The sequence below is a fragment of the Pelophylax lessonae genome, assembly GCF_965119305.1.
Source record: "Pelophylax lessonae genome assembly, chromosome: 13".
In the NCBI taxonomy this organism is placed as follows: Eukaryota; Metazoa; Chordata; class Amphibia; order Anura; family Ranidae; genus Pelophylax; species Pelophylax lessonae.
In genome coordinates this window covers 176899410-176919943 of record NC_138780.1, presented here as the reverse complement: position 1 = coordinate 176919943, position 20534 = coordinate 176899410, and the positions used below count along the sequence as shown (strand labels likewise).

Below are 20534 nucleotides of genomic sequence, written 5' to 3'. Positions count from 1 at the left end.
CAGGAGTCACCAGCTCCAAGGGGTTAAGTCAGCAGCTACAGTATTTGTAGCTGCTAACTTTTCATTTTTTTTTGGGGGGGGGGGGGGAGCCTGGAGCTCCTCCTTTAATGTGAACTTTTTAGTAAATTTACAAGTCTGCATCAATGAACATGCGGCCTCTTGCAGCGGGTGGGCCTTGGTCCCAAGCGGTCTCATATTTGCATGCATTGGTGCATACAGCTGTGCCGAGCTCGCATTCCCAGCACAGTTACCAGCAGATAACCAAAAGCTCCCGATCGCAAGCAGCTTATTGATCATGTGACAGCCAATCACGGCGGTCACATAATCCTAAACCCTGCCTCCTGGCATCCTAAACCCCTAAAGGGCCAGCAGTCGCCAGCTCCAAGGGGTTAAGTCAGCAGCTACAGTATTTGTAGCTGCTAACTTCATTTTTTTGGGGGGGAGCCTGGAGCTCCTCCTTTAATGTGAACTTTTTAGTAACTTTACAAGTCTGCATCAATGAATTCCTGACTTCTCACAATATACAGCAACAGTGGTATTTTTCAAAAAGCTCCACCTTTTCATTAAAAAGTTTGTATTGAGTGCCAGTCAGGTGGCTTTGCCTCGTAAGAGATGATGTCATCAATCAGTTGCAAGCAGGAGCAAGCATTTTCTCAATCTCCTCTCCTGCTGTGATTAGACTTGCAACATTGTATCTGTGTAGCAAATAACAAAGTGAGAGGTGCCAGCAGGGGGCTGATCTGTGTTGGGCATTTATCAGCAGAGACACCAGGATTTACATGATTGTGTCATCTACGAGCCAGGATCTCAGTCCAGGAAGTAGATGCCGATCCTGGGTGATGCCTGGACAAAGATGGCTCCATCCATCTGCAGGAAAAATCAGATAATAGTGTGGTCAGGGGCAAGTACTGTGATCTTTGTGAGAAGTAATACATACCTGCAAGTGATACAATGACACACTGCATAGCATGCATTCACATTACTACAAAAAATCTACCTGATGCTAGATCCACTTTAACCATTTGTCGACCGCCCCATGCAGATATACTGCGTCAGGGAGGCTGCTCGGTGCAGGATCACATATCTGATACGTGAACCGCGCATCCGTGTAGGGGGGCGCACGCCCGCCGCCCTGTGCTGTGATTTGTTACAGCGCAAGCTGATGAGCGGGTGCCAGCCAATGATTGATCACCGGGGACTTGCTGATCGGCTCCATCATTTAGGGAAGGGAGCTCTATGTTGTAAACAACACAGAGCTCTGAGCACGGACAGACGTCTCTTCTGTTTCTTTTTTATCGGAAAAGCAGGGAAAAAAACAGCAAGATCGCTTCGTTATATTGCACATTGTTACACACACATTTAACCCCTTTATTTACCCCTAGATGTTAACCACTTCCCAGCCAGTGTCAATAGTAGAGTGACCATGTATAGTAGTAGCACTGAACACTATTACTGTCACTATTGATGTCAGTTAGTGTACCTCCTAGCCAACGTCAGTTAGTGTCAGATTTCCCGCCACACTATCACACTCCCAGTCGCTGATCACTACCATTACTAGTGTATATATATATATATATATATATATATATATATATATATATATATATTAAAAAAATAAACATTCCAGTATCTAAACCAGACACTATAACTTTCAGACAAACCAAATATACACTTATTGGGATGTTTACCAAAGATGTGTAGCAGAATACATATTGGCCTAAATGCATTAGGGAAATTAGATTTTTTTTTTTTTTTTTTTTTTTAAATTGTTGGATATGTTTTATAGCAGAAAGTAAACTTTTTTTTTAGTTTGTCACAAAAAATAAAAAAAACACATGGGTGATCAAATACCACTAAAAGAAAGCTCTATTTGTGTTAAAAATATGACAAAAATGTAATTTGTACAGTGTTGCATGACAGCACAATTACCAATTAAAGTAGCACAGTGCTGAATATCCTGGAGGTCATGAAGGGGTAAAACCTTCTGGAAGTCAAGCGGTTAATCTCATAATTTGAATCCTCTGTATTCTTCCAATGCTGGCTTCTTGTAAAATGTTTCTAAACCCAAGAAGAACAATGTAATCTGTGATATTTTATCAATTCCTAGTTGTGGTGGCTGCATTTGTTTTCTTTATTTAGGCAAAGTAAGTTTCACGCAAATATGGAAAAAATAACCTGTCGATCTTGCCAAAGCACCAGCGTGCCTGTAATTATCTGTGCACTGGACTGAACGATGTTATTGACATTCCCAACTATATTCTGTGGACTACAAAACACCTCTCCCCTATGGAAAGGAGAGGAGGAGGAAGGAGTGTGTCTGTAGTCTAAATCAGGAGATCAGCCCAGAGTGACAACTCTGCTCCTTCAGCGATACAGTAGAGTGAGTAAATGTTGTCGCCTTAGGACAGGATATGCATTCCTGGCAGGATTAGCAGGGGAGAATTAAAAGGAAAAAACCCTGAAAAATAAAAACCAATGCAGCAACCACATCTAATATGTCAAGTTTGTGCCTTTTGTGTTTAGATATACTTTAAATGGTAAACTGCAACAGAGTATCCTTTTTTTATCAATATTATTATTATTATTTTTTTGTTTCTTCAGGATGTTGGATTTCCATACCAATGTATAATATTCTATACGTTATTCAGCATAAATGTATGATAGGAGGTGAAATGTGTGCTGAGTACTTTTATATCTGTCTTTTCCTTATGCATTCTTTATCTCTTGTCTGTTTTCAGCTCATCAAGCCCACAATGCACAGCATGTGAAGAAATCATCATTAAAGACAAGGTAAAGCTTTATACTTTTTACTGCCTTGTATTTGTTTGCTTTAAAGCCGGAGTCTCCAAACTATGGTCTGTAGGACAAATCCAGTCCTCTATAAGATTTAGCTTGCCTTCTGATGTAAGAGTGAGACTTTGATGTAAGAGGCGATTCTGATATGGACCATCTCTCATGTAATGGTGGGGGGGGGGGGCTTTGATTGGGACTCTGATGTAAGGGGGTCTAGAGGGGACTCTGATGTAAGGGAGTCTGATGTGGACTCTGATGCATAAGAGTCTGATGGGGACTCTGATGCATAAGAGTCTGATGGGGACTCTGATGCATAAGAGTCTGATGGGGACTCTGATGCATAAGAGTCTGATGGGGACTCTGATGCATAAGAGTCTGATGGGGACTCTGATGCATAAGAGTCTGATGGGGACTCTGATGCATAAGAGTCTGATGGGGACTCTAACGCATAAGAGTCTGATGGGGACTCTAACGCATAAGAGTCTGATGGGGACTCTAACGCATAAGAGTCTGATGGGGACTCTAACGTAAGGGGGTCTGATGGGGACTCTGATGTATCTGTGTCTGATGGGGACTCTGATGTATCTGTGTCTGATGGGGACTCTGATGTATCTGTGTCTGATGGGGACTCTGATGTATCTGTGTCTGATGGGGACTCTGATGTATCAGAGTCTAATGGAGTCTCTAACGTAAGGGGGTCTGATGGGGACTCTGATGTAAGGGGGTCTGATGGGGACTCTGATGTAAAGGTGTCTGATGGGGACTCTGATGTAAGGGGGTCTGATGGGGACTCTGATGTAAAGGGGTCTGATGGGGACTCTGATGGGCCCACATTTATTTGGAATTACTTTGCTTTGTATTACTGAAGTTCTTCTTCCCTGTTGTAAATTATGTAATGTGGATTACAAAAAAACTCAAAGTAAGACATATTAATTCATTTAAATTTGATACATTCATTTATAAAACCGATTTTTTTTTTTTTTTTGGATATTTGTGAGATTTATGATGCCGTCCTCATGCTGAAAAGTTTGGAGACTCCTGCTTTAAATGATAAGAGTATTATTTGCCCATAGTCCAGTCCTCCAAAATCTGCTCCTGAACCATAGAGTTCTCCCACAAACCTTTCATCCCCACTATAAATTGTATCTGGTTTTTCTCTGCATCCGTTGAGTAGTATGTTATGTATTTGGCCCCTCCTCCCCAAACAAACTTCTGTGATTGGTGGATGAACGTCTCTAGGAGCACTTGGTCTTTTTATGCATCAGCATAGACATATTGGTGCTAATTTCTGGAACTTGGAGGAACCAATCCAGTGCTTCCTTACATTTTCCAGCCTGTAAAAATTGTAATCTGATTGGTTGGATTGCTAGACATCATTTCCCCAACTTTATCATCACACAGCCTGCTTAGTTTCATGTTGCTATTATGAAAGCGAATCTGTCATCGTAAATCAATTGTGTATTCCTCTTCCTGGCAAAACACCGCCGCCACGTGTTCACTTTTTGGATGAATGAAACATTGTAACAAGATTTCCTCTGATTGTCTTATCCATTCTGTGAGTCGTCACCACAAGCAGCCCTGTGTACATGGCCATGGTATGAGTATGCAGACAAGGAGACCGGAGCATGTGGAAGGCCCTGACCGGCCATCTGCATGAAGCTCTGGTATGTCTCTGTGGGTCCATGGCAATTCTTGGCAGCTAACAGCCTAACGCCGCGTACACACGATCAGATAATCCGATGATTTATCGTTCGCATTTTGTTGCATGATACTAGTATCAAATATTTAACAGTGCTAAATGCGCTCTACTAAATGTACGATTCTGGAAAAGCTTCCTGTTTGCGTAGCTACGTATCAGTAGTGATGTCCTATACATTTGACCCCTGTGTCTGCCACCCCTTTTGTCTATTTTGGTTTGTATTGTGGAGGCATATTCGTGTATTTTTAACCACTTGCTGACCGCCCGCCGCATTTATACTGCGGCAGGCTGGCTCGGCTGCGTGAACAGCCGTACCTGTAGGGGGGGGGGGGGGAAGCGCTCCTGGGGGGAAAAAAATTCCTTCCAATCAGTAATCGGAGTTCTCCTCACTGACCTCTACAGAGTGTAACTTCAGCTCTCCGCCCCCTTTTTTCTGTCATCTCCGTCACGCTTTATAAATTCTGGATTTTGAGTAGAGAGAAGAGAATACTGCAGAGAAACTGGTACAACTTATGTTGGAGGATTTGTATATGGGTATATGTGATGTGTGTGCATGTGATGGTTTACAACTACTGTAAGTAACACATGTCATGTCCCTCCCCAGTCTGTGATTGGTCCTGAAAGATGCGGACTGATGAGCTCATCTCTCTGGCACTCTGCTGTCTCCTCCTATCCGCATGCACTGCAGCACTACGGATTCCTTGTGCTGCTTTTACCTCTCCCTATTTCCTCTGCTGTACAGGGAATGCAGAAGGCTGCAACGGGTCAAATTCAAGTTCTTTCATTTAAAAAAATAGAAGTATTTATTCCTAAATACAGAACTGCATTAATTTTTGTCTTTTATGTCCTCCTGGAGTTCAGCTTTAACAGATGTAGTTTTGCATGAAGCAGCTTCTGTTGGCCTAAGTAGCCTTATTTAGACTATACACATAGCAATAAACAACAGCTCATAGATTTCATTCCTTCACTTACCAAGAGATCATTCAACACAAAGAAAACGATCGAATTGGTTGCGTTTGATTTGATTCTTTTGCTCCGACCAATTGTTTCTTTATTGACAAAAACCTCTGGTTGGCCAATTTAGCGCAGCTAATTTGTTATAGGCGGGATTCATTCATCGAAGCGTTACATCGATCGGATTGTTGTGCATTTGGCCACACGTTGCTAAGCTTTTCCGTAGGAAGCTTTTAAGCTGTGACTTTAATGGGCCAAACACTGCGTAGGTTTAGCATCTCTGATGTTTTTTTTTACCTCACGTGACCCTGTAAAATAGAGAGCAGCATAACCGTTTCCTTGAGGTCGCCATTTGACCTGGAAGTGCAGCCGTAGCGTTGGCGTTTGTGATCTGCGCAGCAATTAGTGCGATTCTGAGGCGCGTAGTTGTTTGGTTGTCATGCTGATCAGCTCAGCCTTAATGGCCTGTCCCTAATTGACTTGTCTTACTTCTGTTTTCTGTTGTTGGGCAATTTTAAAAGTGAATTGATCGACCTGGCTGTCTTGTAGGCGACTGGACGGCCGTAGGAATTCAGTGAGCTTGTAATCTTTTTATTAAAGGGGAAACACCAGGCAATCGGCAAAACTGGAAAAAGTTGAATTACCGGTTTCATCCGCCAAAGTACTTTGTAACTCTGTTCATCCAGTCTTGTGATTTACTTCCATTTAGACACTGATCACGTAGGTGACATAGGTGAGAAGAAGCAGACCTAGATGGATCAAATCTTGGCACGTTCAACAGGGACTGGTCAAGATTCGATCCATGTTTGGGCAGGCTGGTTGTACCCAAGTCAATGGATTGACTTGGGTGCAACCAAGCTGTCAGATTTTTTTACATGCGACTAGTGTCTGTGACTATAGCCGCTAGCAGTTATCGTGTTCTGCCAGCAGAGAAGGTCTAATCAATGCTGACCTGCGTTGATGGGAAAATCAAGCCATTTTCTTTCCTGAAACCCATGGTTGTGAGACTGGGGACATGCTATAGGAGACCTTCCAAGACTGAGGACATGCTATAGGAGACAGTCCCACACTGAGGACATGGTACATGATATCACTATGTTATTAGAACCCCTTAACAAACCAGTGTTCTCATGCAAACAGTTTTTTCAAGGGCCAAACAGGTTCAGAAGGGCCCTCAGTCTACACGTTGGGCAATAGGATACAATCTAGCCAACCAGCCATCTATCTAAGGTCTGGACATATCGCAGGAGCGAGGTGGCCAATATTCCTTAAAACCTCCCTCACAAGGATGATGACATTCATAAACCAGATTCCAGTGGTAAAAAACACCAGATTACTGCGACTGGCATCACAGTTGTATGCAAACAGCAATGGCGGTGGCTCAGCCTGTATGAAGTAATAACAGGCTAAGAGGAGCCATCACCGTTCACCTGTATCTACACAGCAAGTGCAATCGATGTGATAAAATAAAGGGCTTTATCAGATTTACACTATGTGGAGCAATAGTCTCCTTTTCATTTCTCTCGTGGATGTAACTTATTGGAGGTACATATTTCGAACTCAACAATTGGTGATGTCCCCAGTTGGTGGTTCCTGGAGTATATGCTGGGTCCTGTCCACATAGGATTAGTGGCTGGCTACTGGAGTGTATCCTGGGTCCTGTCCACATGTGATTGGTGGCCCCTGGAGTATATCTTGGATCTTGTCCACATGTGATTGGTTGCTACTGGAGCATATCCTGTTTCCTGTCCATATGTGATTAGTGGCTCCTGGAGTGTATCCTGGGTCCTGTCCACATTTGATTGGTGGCACCTGGAGTATATCCTGGGTCCTGTCCACATTTGATTGGTGGCACCTGGAGTATATCCTGGATCCTGTCCACGTGTGCTTGGTGGCTCCTGGCGTACATCCTGGGTCCTGCCCACATGTGCTTGGTGGCTCCTGGAGTATATCCTGGGTCCTGTCCACGTGTGCTTGGTGGCTCCTTGAGTATATCCTGGGTCCTGTCCACATGTTATTGGTGGCTCCTTGAGTATATCCTGGGTCCTCTCCACATGTGATTGGTGGCTCCTGGAGCATATCATAGGTCACAGCCACATGTGATTGGTGGCTCCTGGAGTATATCCTGGGTCGTGTCCACATGTGATTGGTGGCTCCTGGAGTGCATCTTGGGTCCTGTGTATGTATGATTAGAATGCCACACATGACTTTTCTATAATTTAAGGCTCATGTGGCTCTGGTAAGCCTCAGTTGTGTTTTCTGTGGTGGAGGCGATTTACTGGAGTGGGACGCACATCATCCACTTTTTCATGCGGACTTTAGGAAAAAATGTAATGAACTTTTGAATGGGTTTAATGTGTAGTATGTACTTTGGGGTTTTATTTTATGTTTATGTGTATTAATTGCAGCACAATTGATGTATTTCTGCCAGTGGTTACCTGTGGATAAGGAAGGATTGGCGACCCTGGGCTCATGTGTTTATCATTACTTTATATAGGCAGAGATGCCACCGCTGTTCATATAAACCTGGAATCTGGTGTATGTATGTAATCCAAAGAGGCCTAACATTAGGAATTAGACAGACTGGATCCCGAATTCCATAATAATTTGTCCACCCTGATCAATCGATCAATATATTTAACTGATAGAGATGACCTCGTCTGTCACCATCTGTGTGGGAGCCATCTGTCCCTTTGGAAGCGGTTTGTCTCTGTATATACATTTGTCTGTCTTGTATCTATCTTGTTTATCTCTTAGATGAGAGAGGTCTCACCCGCGGAATACAGCTTACATTTAGTGAGTGGTGATGTCATAGCCTGTTATGATGACCTCACTTGTATTTACAAAGCAGTGATGACGTGTCAAAGACACGGAGGAGGGCAATAAGAGGATTGTTTCATGATGGAATGTATAGGCCGTCATTTGTTGCAGAAGATCACCACCTCTATGAACCTTTCTCGGTTTCCAGTTGTAATTTGTGCATTTCTGAACGGTGTACCGCGTGTCATTTCTTCCTCTCTCTAGTAGAATTTAGTGGTGGCTGGCGCCAATGTGGGAGGCTCTGGATGGAAAATACTGCTCATTCAGTCTCTAAGCAGAGAAGTATAATTACAGAGCAAGTGTTAACTCTTCCATCACTGCAGCTCTTCATTATTAATATCAACATTCTGGCATAGAGCAGGCATTGGGAGCAACATGATGGTACGCATGGCTAGAAGAGCGATGGAGAAGAGAGAAAGTTTGGGGATGGAAGTTGAATGAGAAATGCTGATAAAAGTAGCTTCGAGATAGAAATGGAAATGCATAGCAAGAAGCAATATAGAGGAGAGCTGAGAAGATCAATAAGAATGGGAGGAAATGAGAACAAGAAAAAGGCAAAGTGAATTAAGAGAAACAATAGCTTAGGTGCAGGGACTAAGGAGGACTTTCCACTAGAAGTAGTAGAATGTGGCATCAAGGAATCAGCAAAGGCTAGTTCTGGGGACCTGAATCCTAGATAGGATGGTGCCTGGGCATCCAGTAACTAGGAGATGGTGATATCTCCTAGTTACTGGAACAGGGGTCTCTAAACTTTCTAAACAAAGGGCTGGTTTACTGTCCATCAGACTTTAGGACAGCCAGACTATGGCCAGTTGGATTAGAAAATGCCCCAGTGCCAGTGGTGGCTTGGTGGTCAGTGGGAGTAAAAAAATAATCCCTAGTCTGTATGGGGAGGACTAGTGTCCCATCATTGGTATCAGTGGGAGGAATAGTGCCCCATCATTGGTGTCAGTGGGAGGAATAGTGCCCCATCATTGGTGTCAGTGGGAGGAATAGTGCCCCATCATTAGTGTCAGTGGGAGGAATAGTGCCCCATCATTGGTGTCAGTGGGAGGAATAGTGCCCCATCATTGGTGTCAGTGGGAGGAATAGTACTCCATCATTGGTGTCAGTGGGAGGAATAGTTCTCCATCATTGGTGTCAGTGGGAGGAATAGTGCTCCATCATTGGTGTCAGTGGGAGGAATAGTGCTCCATCATTGGTGTCAGTGGGAGAAATAGTGCTCCATCATTGGTGTCAGTGGGAGGAATAGTGCTCCTTCATTGGTGTCATTGGGAGGAATAGTGCCCCATTCTTGTGGCAGTGGAAGGAGTAGTGCCCCATCATTGCTGTCACTGGAAGGAAAAATTCCCCATCATTGCTGTAAGTTTGAGGAACAGTGCCCCAAGGACCGCATACAGGCATGCAAAGGGCCACATTTGGCCACCACTGATCTAGAATAAAGTCAGTTGAATCTAGGGACTGATAGTGGTTGTTAGTGGGGTCTAAGGACCCAAGAGATGTTGTTGATAGGGGTCTAGGGACTGAGACATATTGTTGATGTCTAGAGACCAAGTTATCTTATCAATGAGGGTCTAGGGACCAAGAGATGATGTTCATGGAGGTCTAGGGTCCATGAGATGTTGTTAATGGAGGTGTAGGGTCCAAAAAGATGTTGTTGATGGGGGCTCATGGACCAAGAGAGGTTGTTTCTGGCATCTTTGGACTCTGACAGGTCAGTGCTGGTGTCTAGTGAATGTGAGAGGTCAGTGCTGGTGTCTAGTGAATGTGAGAGGTCAGTGCTGGTGTCTAGTGAATGTGAGAAATCAGTACTAGCTTCTAGGGGCCTTGAAATTTAGGTGTTAACATCTGTGGGACATAGAAAGGTGGATAATTGTAAAACAGGAACTGAGGGGATGCTAGATCATAGGTTTTAGGAAACCCAAGTGCTTGGCTTTAGGGTCTTTTAGGGTCTGGTTTTGGACTCAAGGCTTTAAAGGACACCCATTTTTGGGTGTGGGATTTTGGAAAGGCCTGTGCTTGAGTCCCGAGGCTGGTCCTGGGTCCAGCATGGAAGGGAGGGTGCTGTTGCAGCCTGGCTTCTTCAGCAAAACCATGCTATAGTTAAGGAGCCAAGAGATACCATTGTCAAGTACCATAAATCGAACTGACCTATGTTGGGTCTGTCATGGAGCTAATTGGTCTTGCAACTGGAAGACACCAGGACTGGTAATCTAGAAAGAAAAATGTTAAAGCTGTTGTGGATGAAATTGATGAGTAGAAACTAAGATTTAAAAAGGTTTAGAAGCTAGAGCTGGAGTCAAAGTGGAAAGTATAAGATGAACCCAAGAAGATTGAAAAGGGTTTTCACGGAAATCTAGGAGTTGCGGTGTAAAATCTAATATCCATTGGCCTACTTGACTTTTGACAAACCACCACGTCAGCCACTATGAAAGACCTAATGTTCCGGAGTTTCCCAGCCACTCTAAAATGCCATCATGTTGGTCTTTATCAACAAACTTTGAAATTGATCAGTGGGAGGCAAGACTGGAATGTGGGGGAATTATAAAACGGCAAATACAACAATTACAATGACGCAAGAATGGAAGTTGGGTGAAGTACAGTTCAATATGGCGGGAATTTGATAAGTAAGAAAGCTTGTGACTACCCAGGGAGTGGCGACAGCTTCGCAATCCAGAGGTCACATCTTCAGCATTGTTTCTTTGAAATAGGCAGGGTTGACAAGGTTTGGAAAGTCCCAAGCATGAAACAGGATGCATGTTTACAGGATATTTCTGTCGAAATCTGATCTTAGCTCCTTGGATGGGGTTGTGCATGTCTGTAGGCGCCTTCACCTCAGAAGAGACTGGAGCCAGATATTTCAAATGCAGAAGTTTTAGGACTTATTTAGAATGGCCTAAGCTGCTCGTAACAACCAGTCGGATTTCCCATTCAGTTTCCCACGGCAGGTTTGAAAGTGAAGGGCAAATCTAGTTGGTTTCTCTTAAAGCCGAACTCCAGGCAAACCACTAAATATGCAGATAAAATACATATAGAAGAGCTGATTTACTTGACAAAGGCTTTGTATTTCTGTCCATCCAGTTCTGAGAATTTTACCACTCTGCCTTACAGCTCAGCTCTATCAGGCAGGGCAGGAGACCTGATTTTTCTCCACTGCAATTAGATAGGTAACACTTCGGTGCCTCCACCAGCATGTGACAGGACAGCGAAGAAGAAGCAGTCTTGTCATTTCGCTGTCACTCTGCCCTCTCCTATCGGCATCTAGCTTGTTGGTGCTCTGCCACACAGTTGATCACCTCCTTGTGTTGCTTCTCACATCCCCTAGTCTGAGCTTTGCTGTACAGGGGCTGGAAAAGGCTGATCCCAGGTCAAATCCAGGTACTTGGACTCATGGGCGTCCACAGAACTTTTTTCAGGGGGGGTGGCATAATTTTAAGGTCACCCATGCTCCGCCCCTTTTAACAATGTCATGAAGGGGAGGGGCTTAGTCATTATTACTTATTTTGAGTATTTATTTTTACAGGGCAAATGGCAGCATTTATAATAATCCTGTGTGCCCCTGTGTCTGTTTTTTATAAAAAATAAGCCGTTCTTTACAAGATTTCAGTGCGCCAATCACCGCTCACGTGACCCGCCACCTCTCCCCTCCTCTCCCCCCTCATGACTGATGACAGCGAGGAATCCTCGGCCCCACCTGCTGCAGGCAGCTGTCAGACGGGGAGAGGAGAGAACCAACGCGTCACGTGAGTGGTGCTCGGCGCTCTGAAAACTAGTAAAGAACGCCTTATTTTTTTTAAAACACAGACACAGGGGCACACAGGATTATTAAACAGATCAGACAGGATGGTACAATGTGGCTTAACAACCACTTTAAAAGGGGAAGTTGAGATTCTAGGGGGGCATTTGCCCCCCCTTGTCCCTACCTACGGACGCCCATGCTTGGACTGCATGCATTTAAAAATTGCGTTTAAAGCTGAACTCCAATGATGACAATCATTTATCCTTGAAGTGGGTCCCCCTCCCCACTGCAAGGGTCAACTGCTGATTTTGCCTAGGGAACAGTGTTAATTTTGTCGACTAAAACCGACTAAAACGTTTTCGTCGACTAACACAATTCAGGTGACTAAAATACGACTAAAACTAAAATGGCATTTTAGTCTTAAGACTAAAATACGACTAAAACTAAAATGGCATTTTAGTCAAAAGACTATAACTAAAACTAAATCGAAATTTGCTGCCAAAAATTAACACTGGTGCATGCTCAAAGCATAAATAATAACATATTAGATTTTTCACTCCAGGACCAGCAGTAGTATATAATGAGTTTGGAAATTGTAGAGAAATGCTTAAATAATGCATTACAAATTACAATTGAACTACACCCATTTGATTATAGATGACTAAAATGAGTTTTAGTCGACTAAAATGTAGGGCGTTTTAGTCGACTAAAATATACTGGAGTTTTAGTCGACTAAATACGACTAAAACTAAAACACTTGCAGAAGACTAAAATGGGACTAAAACTAAAATGCCATTTTAGTCCTAAGACTAAGACTAAAACTAAATTGAAATTTGCTGCCAAAATTAACACTGCTAGGGAATGAGGACAATGGTGATATATTTACTTTATGCCTCACTTCCCCCAGCAGCTGGTGCTCTCCTCCTCCACTGTCCGATGCTCTGGAATGTTGGTGGACCCTCTATGTCCTCACATACAATCAAATTTAATGGATGGCATCTGATTAGAGGTGACAACCAACAAAATGAATGACTTTACCCTCTGGGCTGCAATATGTTAGGCAATCCTTGGCATTGCAAGGGTGAAAGTAAACCCTCAGTGCGGGAAATTGGCTGTCGGTGTTGAAGTTCTTAAGAAAAAATACCTGCTGCCAGGCTATCAAATTAGATGCTTTGGCTTCAGATTAAAAAAATAAGTAAAAAAGCGTAAGCATGGTATTTTTTTCTCAGAAAATAGGTGCAGGAACTCAACCACGACCCCCCCCCCCCCCCCCCCCCAAAACCAAACCCCCCCCCCCCCCGCCCGCCCCAACACACACCCTCCAAACCTCATAAAATAGTTGGTGTGGAAATCCCGCTGTATTATGGGGGAATAGTTCCTGAAACATAATGGCACCACACTAGGTAATGCAGTTCTGTATTCATTTAAAATACATGTATATTAGAAATGCAACTAGTGCCTACATCTGAATTTAATTTTGTCTCACCTGTTTTATTTTCTTGGGTTTTGGGAGTTGGGCTTTAAAGTGGTTGTAAAGTCAAAGAAAGGTTTCTGCCTGCCCCTTTGTTCTACCAAGCCATACTACACTGTGTACATGTTTGTATAAAATTATGCCTCTAAATACCCTATATGACGGTACTCACCATCACTGGGAGTGAAAGACAGACACTTAATGGACACTAAGAAAATGGTTTGGATAACTTCAAATGGGAGAGTAATATTTATCAACAATATCGCTCAATAAATATGAAGATTTAATCCCACTTTACACTGTGAGACCTATAGCTTGTTGCCATGAATTCTGTGACTCCTAAATAATCAAAGCAATGCTTAGATGTGTATTCCATGTACTTCAATGTAGGAGATGGTCAGGCTGTCACTGGCAGGCTCTCCCTATTGTCTGTCTATTGAGAAGGGATGTGGATTGTGTTAAGTCTGTCTGTTTCATTGTTAAATGTTAATGACCTCACATTTTTTCTGTCCAGATGGCTAGATAACTAGTTCAGGTTAATTCTATTTATGTATACAATTTCATCTGCATATGATAATGTAATCAGGCAAGCACTGACCTGTGTGTGGTAATCTGATCGGGGGGGGGGGGGGGGCGGTCCATGCTGTATATAAATTCTGTGTGACTGTTCAATACAATTTCATCTGCATATGATAATGTAATCAGGCAACCCCTGACCTGTGTGTGGTAATCTGATCAGGAGGGGGGGGGCATGCTGTATATCAATTCTGTGTGACTGTTCAATTAACAGAGATTCCAGTACAAGCTAAGTTGTCGGCTAGTTCTATATGTATGGGGCGGCTGAGAAAATCTGGTATCTATGTTCACGACTGGGAGGAAGCCGTATACTGACGGAAGTCAACAAGTACAGTGTGGGTTGAGGTTCCGTTACACCCTACTTCTTCTGTATGGTCACGTGACCTTCGGCCTCTCTCCTACCCTGATCCAAGGGCTACAATGGGAGGATCCCCCCCTGATGTCAGCCGAGAGATCACGTGACCGCTGTGCTGTCCGCTCTGCCCCTCCCGCTGTAGCTCTTGGATAGGGGGAGGAGAGCAGTCGGAGGTCACGTAACCGCACAAACGATCTGAAATAAGATATTTAGAGGCATAATTTTATACAAACCTTTAGGCTGCATTCACATGTCAGCTTATAATTGCGGGCAGAACCGCCGCGGTTCCGCCCGCGATTCGGAGATTTATTGCAAATCGCGGGATGCCTAGCGTTGCCCGTTGATTTGCAATAGCCCCCCAAACGCCGAGCGATGTTGCCGCGATTTACGCCCGCCGAATTGCGGCAACATCGCGCAAACAAAATCGCGGGACGCAATACGCTCCAAAAAAGTACAAGAGCTTCTTTGGAGCGTATTGCGTCCCGCGATTTTGTTTGCGCGATGTTGCCGCGATTCGGCGGGCGTAAATCGCGGCAACATCGCTCGGCATTTGGGGGGCTATTGCAAGGCAACGCTAGGCGTCCCGCGATTTGCAATAAATCTCTGAATCGCAAGCGGAACCGCGGCGGTTCTGCCCGCGATTATAAGCTGACATGTGAATGCAGCCTTACAAAGTGTAGTATGGCTTGGTACAATAGAGGGGATGGCGGTAATCTTTCTTTGACTTTGCCAGCTACTAATGGCGGCAGGGGGGGAGGGGCGTGGAAGAGATCACTTACACACAGGAGCTGACAGGCAGGGAGGGAAGGGGAGAGAGCGGACTGACGGAGGCACGTAAACTGACCACGGTATCCTGGATCAGCAGCCATGATTACTGTGGTCTGTTCACCCAGGGGGACACAGGAACAAGTAGGATCAACCAGGTTTTTTACAGCATTAAAAAGGTCAGATTAAACAGCACAAGCACTATGCTGTTTAACCTGCTATAAGAAAACAGGATTTTTTTTTTTTTTTTTATGGGTACAACCTCTTTAAGTTGTGTGAACCTCACTCACTCTCCAAAGGAAAGACTAGCCCTGACCCCTCTTAATAACTCAAATAGAAAATGTACTTACAATCCTGTTCCTTTCACAAAGTACTCATATAAACAACTCCGAATGCCGGGACATGCTTCCTAAATTAATCCTCAATTTCCCTTAAGTGAATTAGTTCTGGGCAGAGACTGGAGCGGGGCTCCCTCCCTGAGCGGTAAGCACATCACAGCCGGGGATAAGGATTTATGTTCCCGGATTATAAAAATGTAAATCGGTTTGCAATAAACGGATCTCCTTGAATTGCAGGTGTTTAAGGATAACTGTTGTCGGCGGGAAGTGTTGGCTCTTCAGATGTACTGCAGGAATGATACTCGAGGCTGCAAGGAGCAGATCACACTAGGAAATCTACTGGTAAGATGTCGCATTTCTCTTTACTATTTTATTTGATATTTTTTGTAAGTCGCAGTTGCCGAATGCGCAGAGGTGCTGGATGGCGCTGGTAAAAGAGGAGCCATTGGTTTCCTGGCTTGCACCCTTCTGCACCCTGCACTGCATGGCCATTGACAACGGAATTAGTTGAATACGCAACAAGTGCAAAAGGGGACATGTCAAAGCCCGAATTCACAATAAATACACTATATTACCAAAAGTATTGGGACGCCTGCCTTTACACGCACATGAATTTTTAATGGCATCTCAGTCTTAGTCCGTAGGGTTCAATATTGAATTGGCCCACCCTTTTCAGTTATAACAGCTTCAACTTAGTTGCATAAGAGCTGGGGGAGGAGAAGCCGCAGCACACTGAGCTTGCCAGTGAATGGCTGTGCAGCGGAGGTGTGGCAGGACAAGTCTGATCATTGGAGGAGAGTACACTGAGTTCCCAGCATAGCTAGAGAACTGACCACAGAGTGCTCTTCTGCTTAGTGTGGTCAGTTTTTAATAGGAATGCAGAGGAACTGTCAGGAACACCAGGGATTTCAAACAAAGGAAGCAATACAAAGAGAACAGGAGACTTTCTCATACAAGTACATGGTACAACAGCCACATATCAGGAATATGAAGTGTTGGGGTAACAAAGGCTTTAACTCAGCATGTCATTACCATATCCTGACTTTACCTTCTCTTATATACCTAGTCACTGCCCCCTGAAGAATTAATCTTTTTTGGCCACATCATTGAGACTATTGGGTTTCCGCTGCTAAAGCCTTTAACCCAGGGGTCTTCAAACTATGGCCCTCCAGTTGTTCAGGAACTACAATTCCCATCATGCCTAGTCATGTCTGGGCATGTCAGAATTTTAGAATGCCTCATGGGATTTGTAGTTCCGCAACAGCTGGAGGGCCTTAGTTTGAGGATCCCCGCTTTACGACCGCCCGCCGCAGTTATACTGCGGCAGGCAGCCGCTCCTGGACAAACCGACATAGCTATACATCGGTCGCGAGCAGGAGGCTAGTCGGCGAGACCGCGCAATTGTCCGTTAAAGTAACGCAGTGCCGAATCACAAAATATGGCCTGGTCATTAAGGGGGCAAATCCTTCCAGTCTTAGTGGTTACGTTGCAAACAGTCTTCTAGCACTGGTTAAACACACTGTAGGTGTATTTAAAAAAAAAAAAAAATTAAATCACAGAGCTGTTCTTTCTGTATGTACAATCATTCTGTGTGAATAGGGGCACAATCAAATGTTATTAGGCTATTTTCTCCCCGGGTCAAATGTTGTTCGGAGTAAATCTGGGGAAAATGCTGCATTATAGTCACTAGATGGAGCAGATGAGGAAGTAAATACTTTACTATGATTGTGAGCTCCATCTAGTGGCTGTAATGTGGTATTGCCATGAATTGCTCCATTGTTTATGAATGAATAGCATTCAACTAGGAAAGTAGCCTAATAAAAAAAGATTGCAGCAAGGGGCAAAACTGAATGTTATTAGTACACCCCTGTGCATTTCCCTTTTTTTACTTCAACACCACATCAATTGCATAATGGTGCAAAGTTTTATACTAAAGGCCTGATAACTAAACTGTAAGGTACCAGATAGTACTTTTTTATGTAGTCTTTCCCCCCTTCTTCAGAGCTCTGCGGCGCTCTTATGCTGATTTCACATATATTTAGGTTTGGTGCGGTTTCCATTCAGCGGTTTAGGTGCAAATTTGACAGTGAAATCGCGCCTGAAATACGCACAGGACACTTTTTTAATTTGCACCATAATCAGCCCACATATATGTGAACCGGCTCCATTGAAAGCCAGTTTGGTTCACATGTTATGCACATCAGATGCGGTTCAAAACACATCTGATTCACATACACTATATTACCAAAAGTATTGGGACGCCTGCCTTTACACACACATGAACTTTAATGGCATCCCAGTCTTTGTCTGTAGGGTTCAATATTGAGTTGGCCGACCCTTTGCAGCTAAAACAGCTTCAACTCTTCTGGGAAGGCTGTCCACAAGGTTTAGGAGTGTGTCTATGGGAACGTTTAACCATTCTTTCAGAAGTGCATTTATGAGGTCAGGCACTGATGTTGGAGAGAAGGCCTGGCTCGCAGTCTCCACTCACATGAATCCCAAAGATGTTCTACAGGTTGAGGTCCGGACTCTGTGCAGGCCAGTCAAGTTCCTCCACCCCAAACTTGTTCATCCGTGTCTTTATGGACCTTGCGTTCTGCACTGGTCTAAATAATTTGGTGGAAGGAGAATTATGGTATTGGGGGGGTTGTTTCTCAGGGGTTGGGCTTGGCCCCTTAGTTCCAGTGAAGGGAACTCTTAAGGTGTCAGCATACCAAGACATTTTGGACAATTTCATGCTCCCAACTTTGTGGGAACAGTTTGGGGATGGCCCCTTCCTTTTCCAACATGACTGCGCACCAGTGCACAAAGCAAGGTCCATAAAGACATGGATGAGTGAGTTTGGGGGTGGAGGAACTTGACTGACCTGCACAGAGTCCTGACCTCAACCTGATAGAACACTTTTGGAATGAATTAGAGCGGAGACTGTGAGCCAGGCCTTCTCATCCAACATTAGTGCCTGACTTTACATATGCACTTCTGGAAGAATGGTTAAACATTCCCATAGACACACTCCTAAACCTTGTGGACAGCCTTCCCAGAAAAGTTGAAGCTGTTATAGCTGCAAAGGGTGGGTCAACTCAATATTGAACCCTTCGGACTAAGACTGGGATGCCATTAAAGTTCATGTGCGTGTAAAGGCAAGCGTCCCAATACTTTTGGTTATGAACTGAGCCTTAAGGGAAAAAAAAAATCTAGATCTGATGTCCAAGGAGAATAGTTATATCTCCACTAGGTGACAGCACTAAGAGCCTAGGCATCCTACCACCAGACAGGCCACTATCATGTAGGGTGGATGGCAGAGAGTTCATACAACTTACAAATAAGTAACAGGCATCTTGCAGCACCTTACACCTGGGGCCCCGGTTGCCCAACCTACCGCCCTTTGATATATGATGTGCGTCCCTCAGCGGTCTGTAGTGGGAACACTGATTGGGGTAATAGCATTGATCTCTACTACCCTCATGTAATGTTCCTAGATAGATATGGTCTTCTGTGGCATATCCCCAGCCAAAAATGTCTACACTCTCTAACTCTCATTTCCCCCACCGGTCAACACCAGTTGCAGTCCAGTGTTTTTCTGCATCAAAAACGCATGGACAGTAGGTTATATGGGTTCCAATGGCATAGTTCACACCAGCTGCAGTCAAAAAACAATTAGAACATATATGTATATTTTTCACTGTATATTTTTCTGCATTGAATTGTACTGGGACAAGAGAAAACACACCAGAATGCATCTAAACACATCAAAAATGCACCGGAATGCATCTAAACACATCAAAAATGCACCGGAATGCATTACAGCAAAAAAAAGAAAAATTCAGGAAACCTAGGAAAACCGAAAAAAACAGAGGGGAAAAAATGCACTGGAACGTGTTGAAAACATGCATGCAGAAATGCATCCAGAGTGAGTTCCTGTGGTGTGAACCTTAAGCATAAATACCTCTGAAACTCATCCAGAGAACGTGTTTGTGGTGGGAACAGATATTTGTGGCCCTTTTGTGATGTCAGGGGCCGGATTTGACGACCCCTTTAGCTAAAAAGTTGCCGATCGCTGGCCTAGGGGGGGACATGTCAACTGCAATGAAGGGTCTTGTTTTTCAGCTTTAGTGGTCCCGTAGAATGACAGAACTTGGTCAATGGAAGTTTAGAAGAGAGTAAATGATGACAGCAAGACAAAGAGTGAAAGAGATACCCAAAACCTTGTCGAAACTTAACCAGTGTCTGCGGGATCGGATCCAATACTTGGAATTGCTGCTTCTAGATTTACAATGGTGACACAGAATCAGATCCCACCTCTGGCCCCTAATGAGACGCCACCAATTGCATTAACCTAATTTTTTTTTTTTTTGCTATAGTATAGTGTTCAAGACAGACGGTGGAACTCCCATACAGGGGGTTGAGGACAATGCAGCTTGCCTTATCTGTTGTCTGTAGGTGACACCTTGCACACTTGTGTTCATGTTCTAAGGTAGAGAAAATTCACTAATCTTTGTTGGCTGTGCAACATACAGTATGTAGCAGGCTCAGTGCCCAAGAGAAGGGCGAGAGGGGGTGCTCTGACCATTCTTGAGATGTTAGTCATTAGTTTGGCTCAACCACCCGGTTGCCTGACAAGGAATGAGACAACCTGCTCACTAGCATACAGAGGTATCTGGACCCGGGGAATTGCTTGTGTGCTTGTTGTACAATCCAGTTGGTTGATCGTTATGAACCCACCACCAGCACTGAACATCGGAGTCTTAAGGCCCGTACACACGATAAGAAAATCGGAAGTAAAATTTAGTCTGACGAACGATCTGAGGATTTTCGGAACGTTAGTTTAGTGCTTTTGACAGCCGGTCACTAATTTTCGTACGACAAAAGATGAAGATGCAGGCTATAAAATGTTTATCGTACGTGAACACAGCGTCTGATTTTCATTTAATCAGTACAGTTTTCGTCCGGAAAAAAAAACGTAAGAGCAAAACTGCGCATGTTCGGAAACAAAAGAATACATACAAAACTATTCAACACATGAC

At 44.0% G+C, this 20534-nt stretch overlaps 1 protein-coding gene across 3 annotated transcripts in view; it reads left to right on the top strand.

Annotated features, from left to right (window-relative positions):
• Nucleotides 1-20534, top strand: part of TRAF3 (TNF receptor associated factor 3) — a 175113-nt gene that overhangs the window by 124507 nt on the left and 30072 nt on the right. For all 3 annotated transcript variants that reach the window (XM_082242670.1, XM_082242669.1, XM_082242671.1), the window contains exons 3-4: nt 2739-2790; nt 15748-15852. In XM_082242670.1, coding sequence (XP_082098796.1) covers nt 2739-2790; nt 15748-15852 — 157 coding nt within the window. The remainder of the gene's footprint in view (nt 1-2738; nt 2791-15747; nt 15853-20534) is intronic.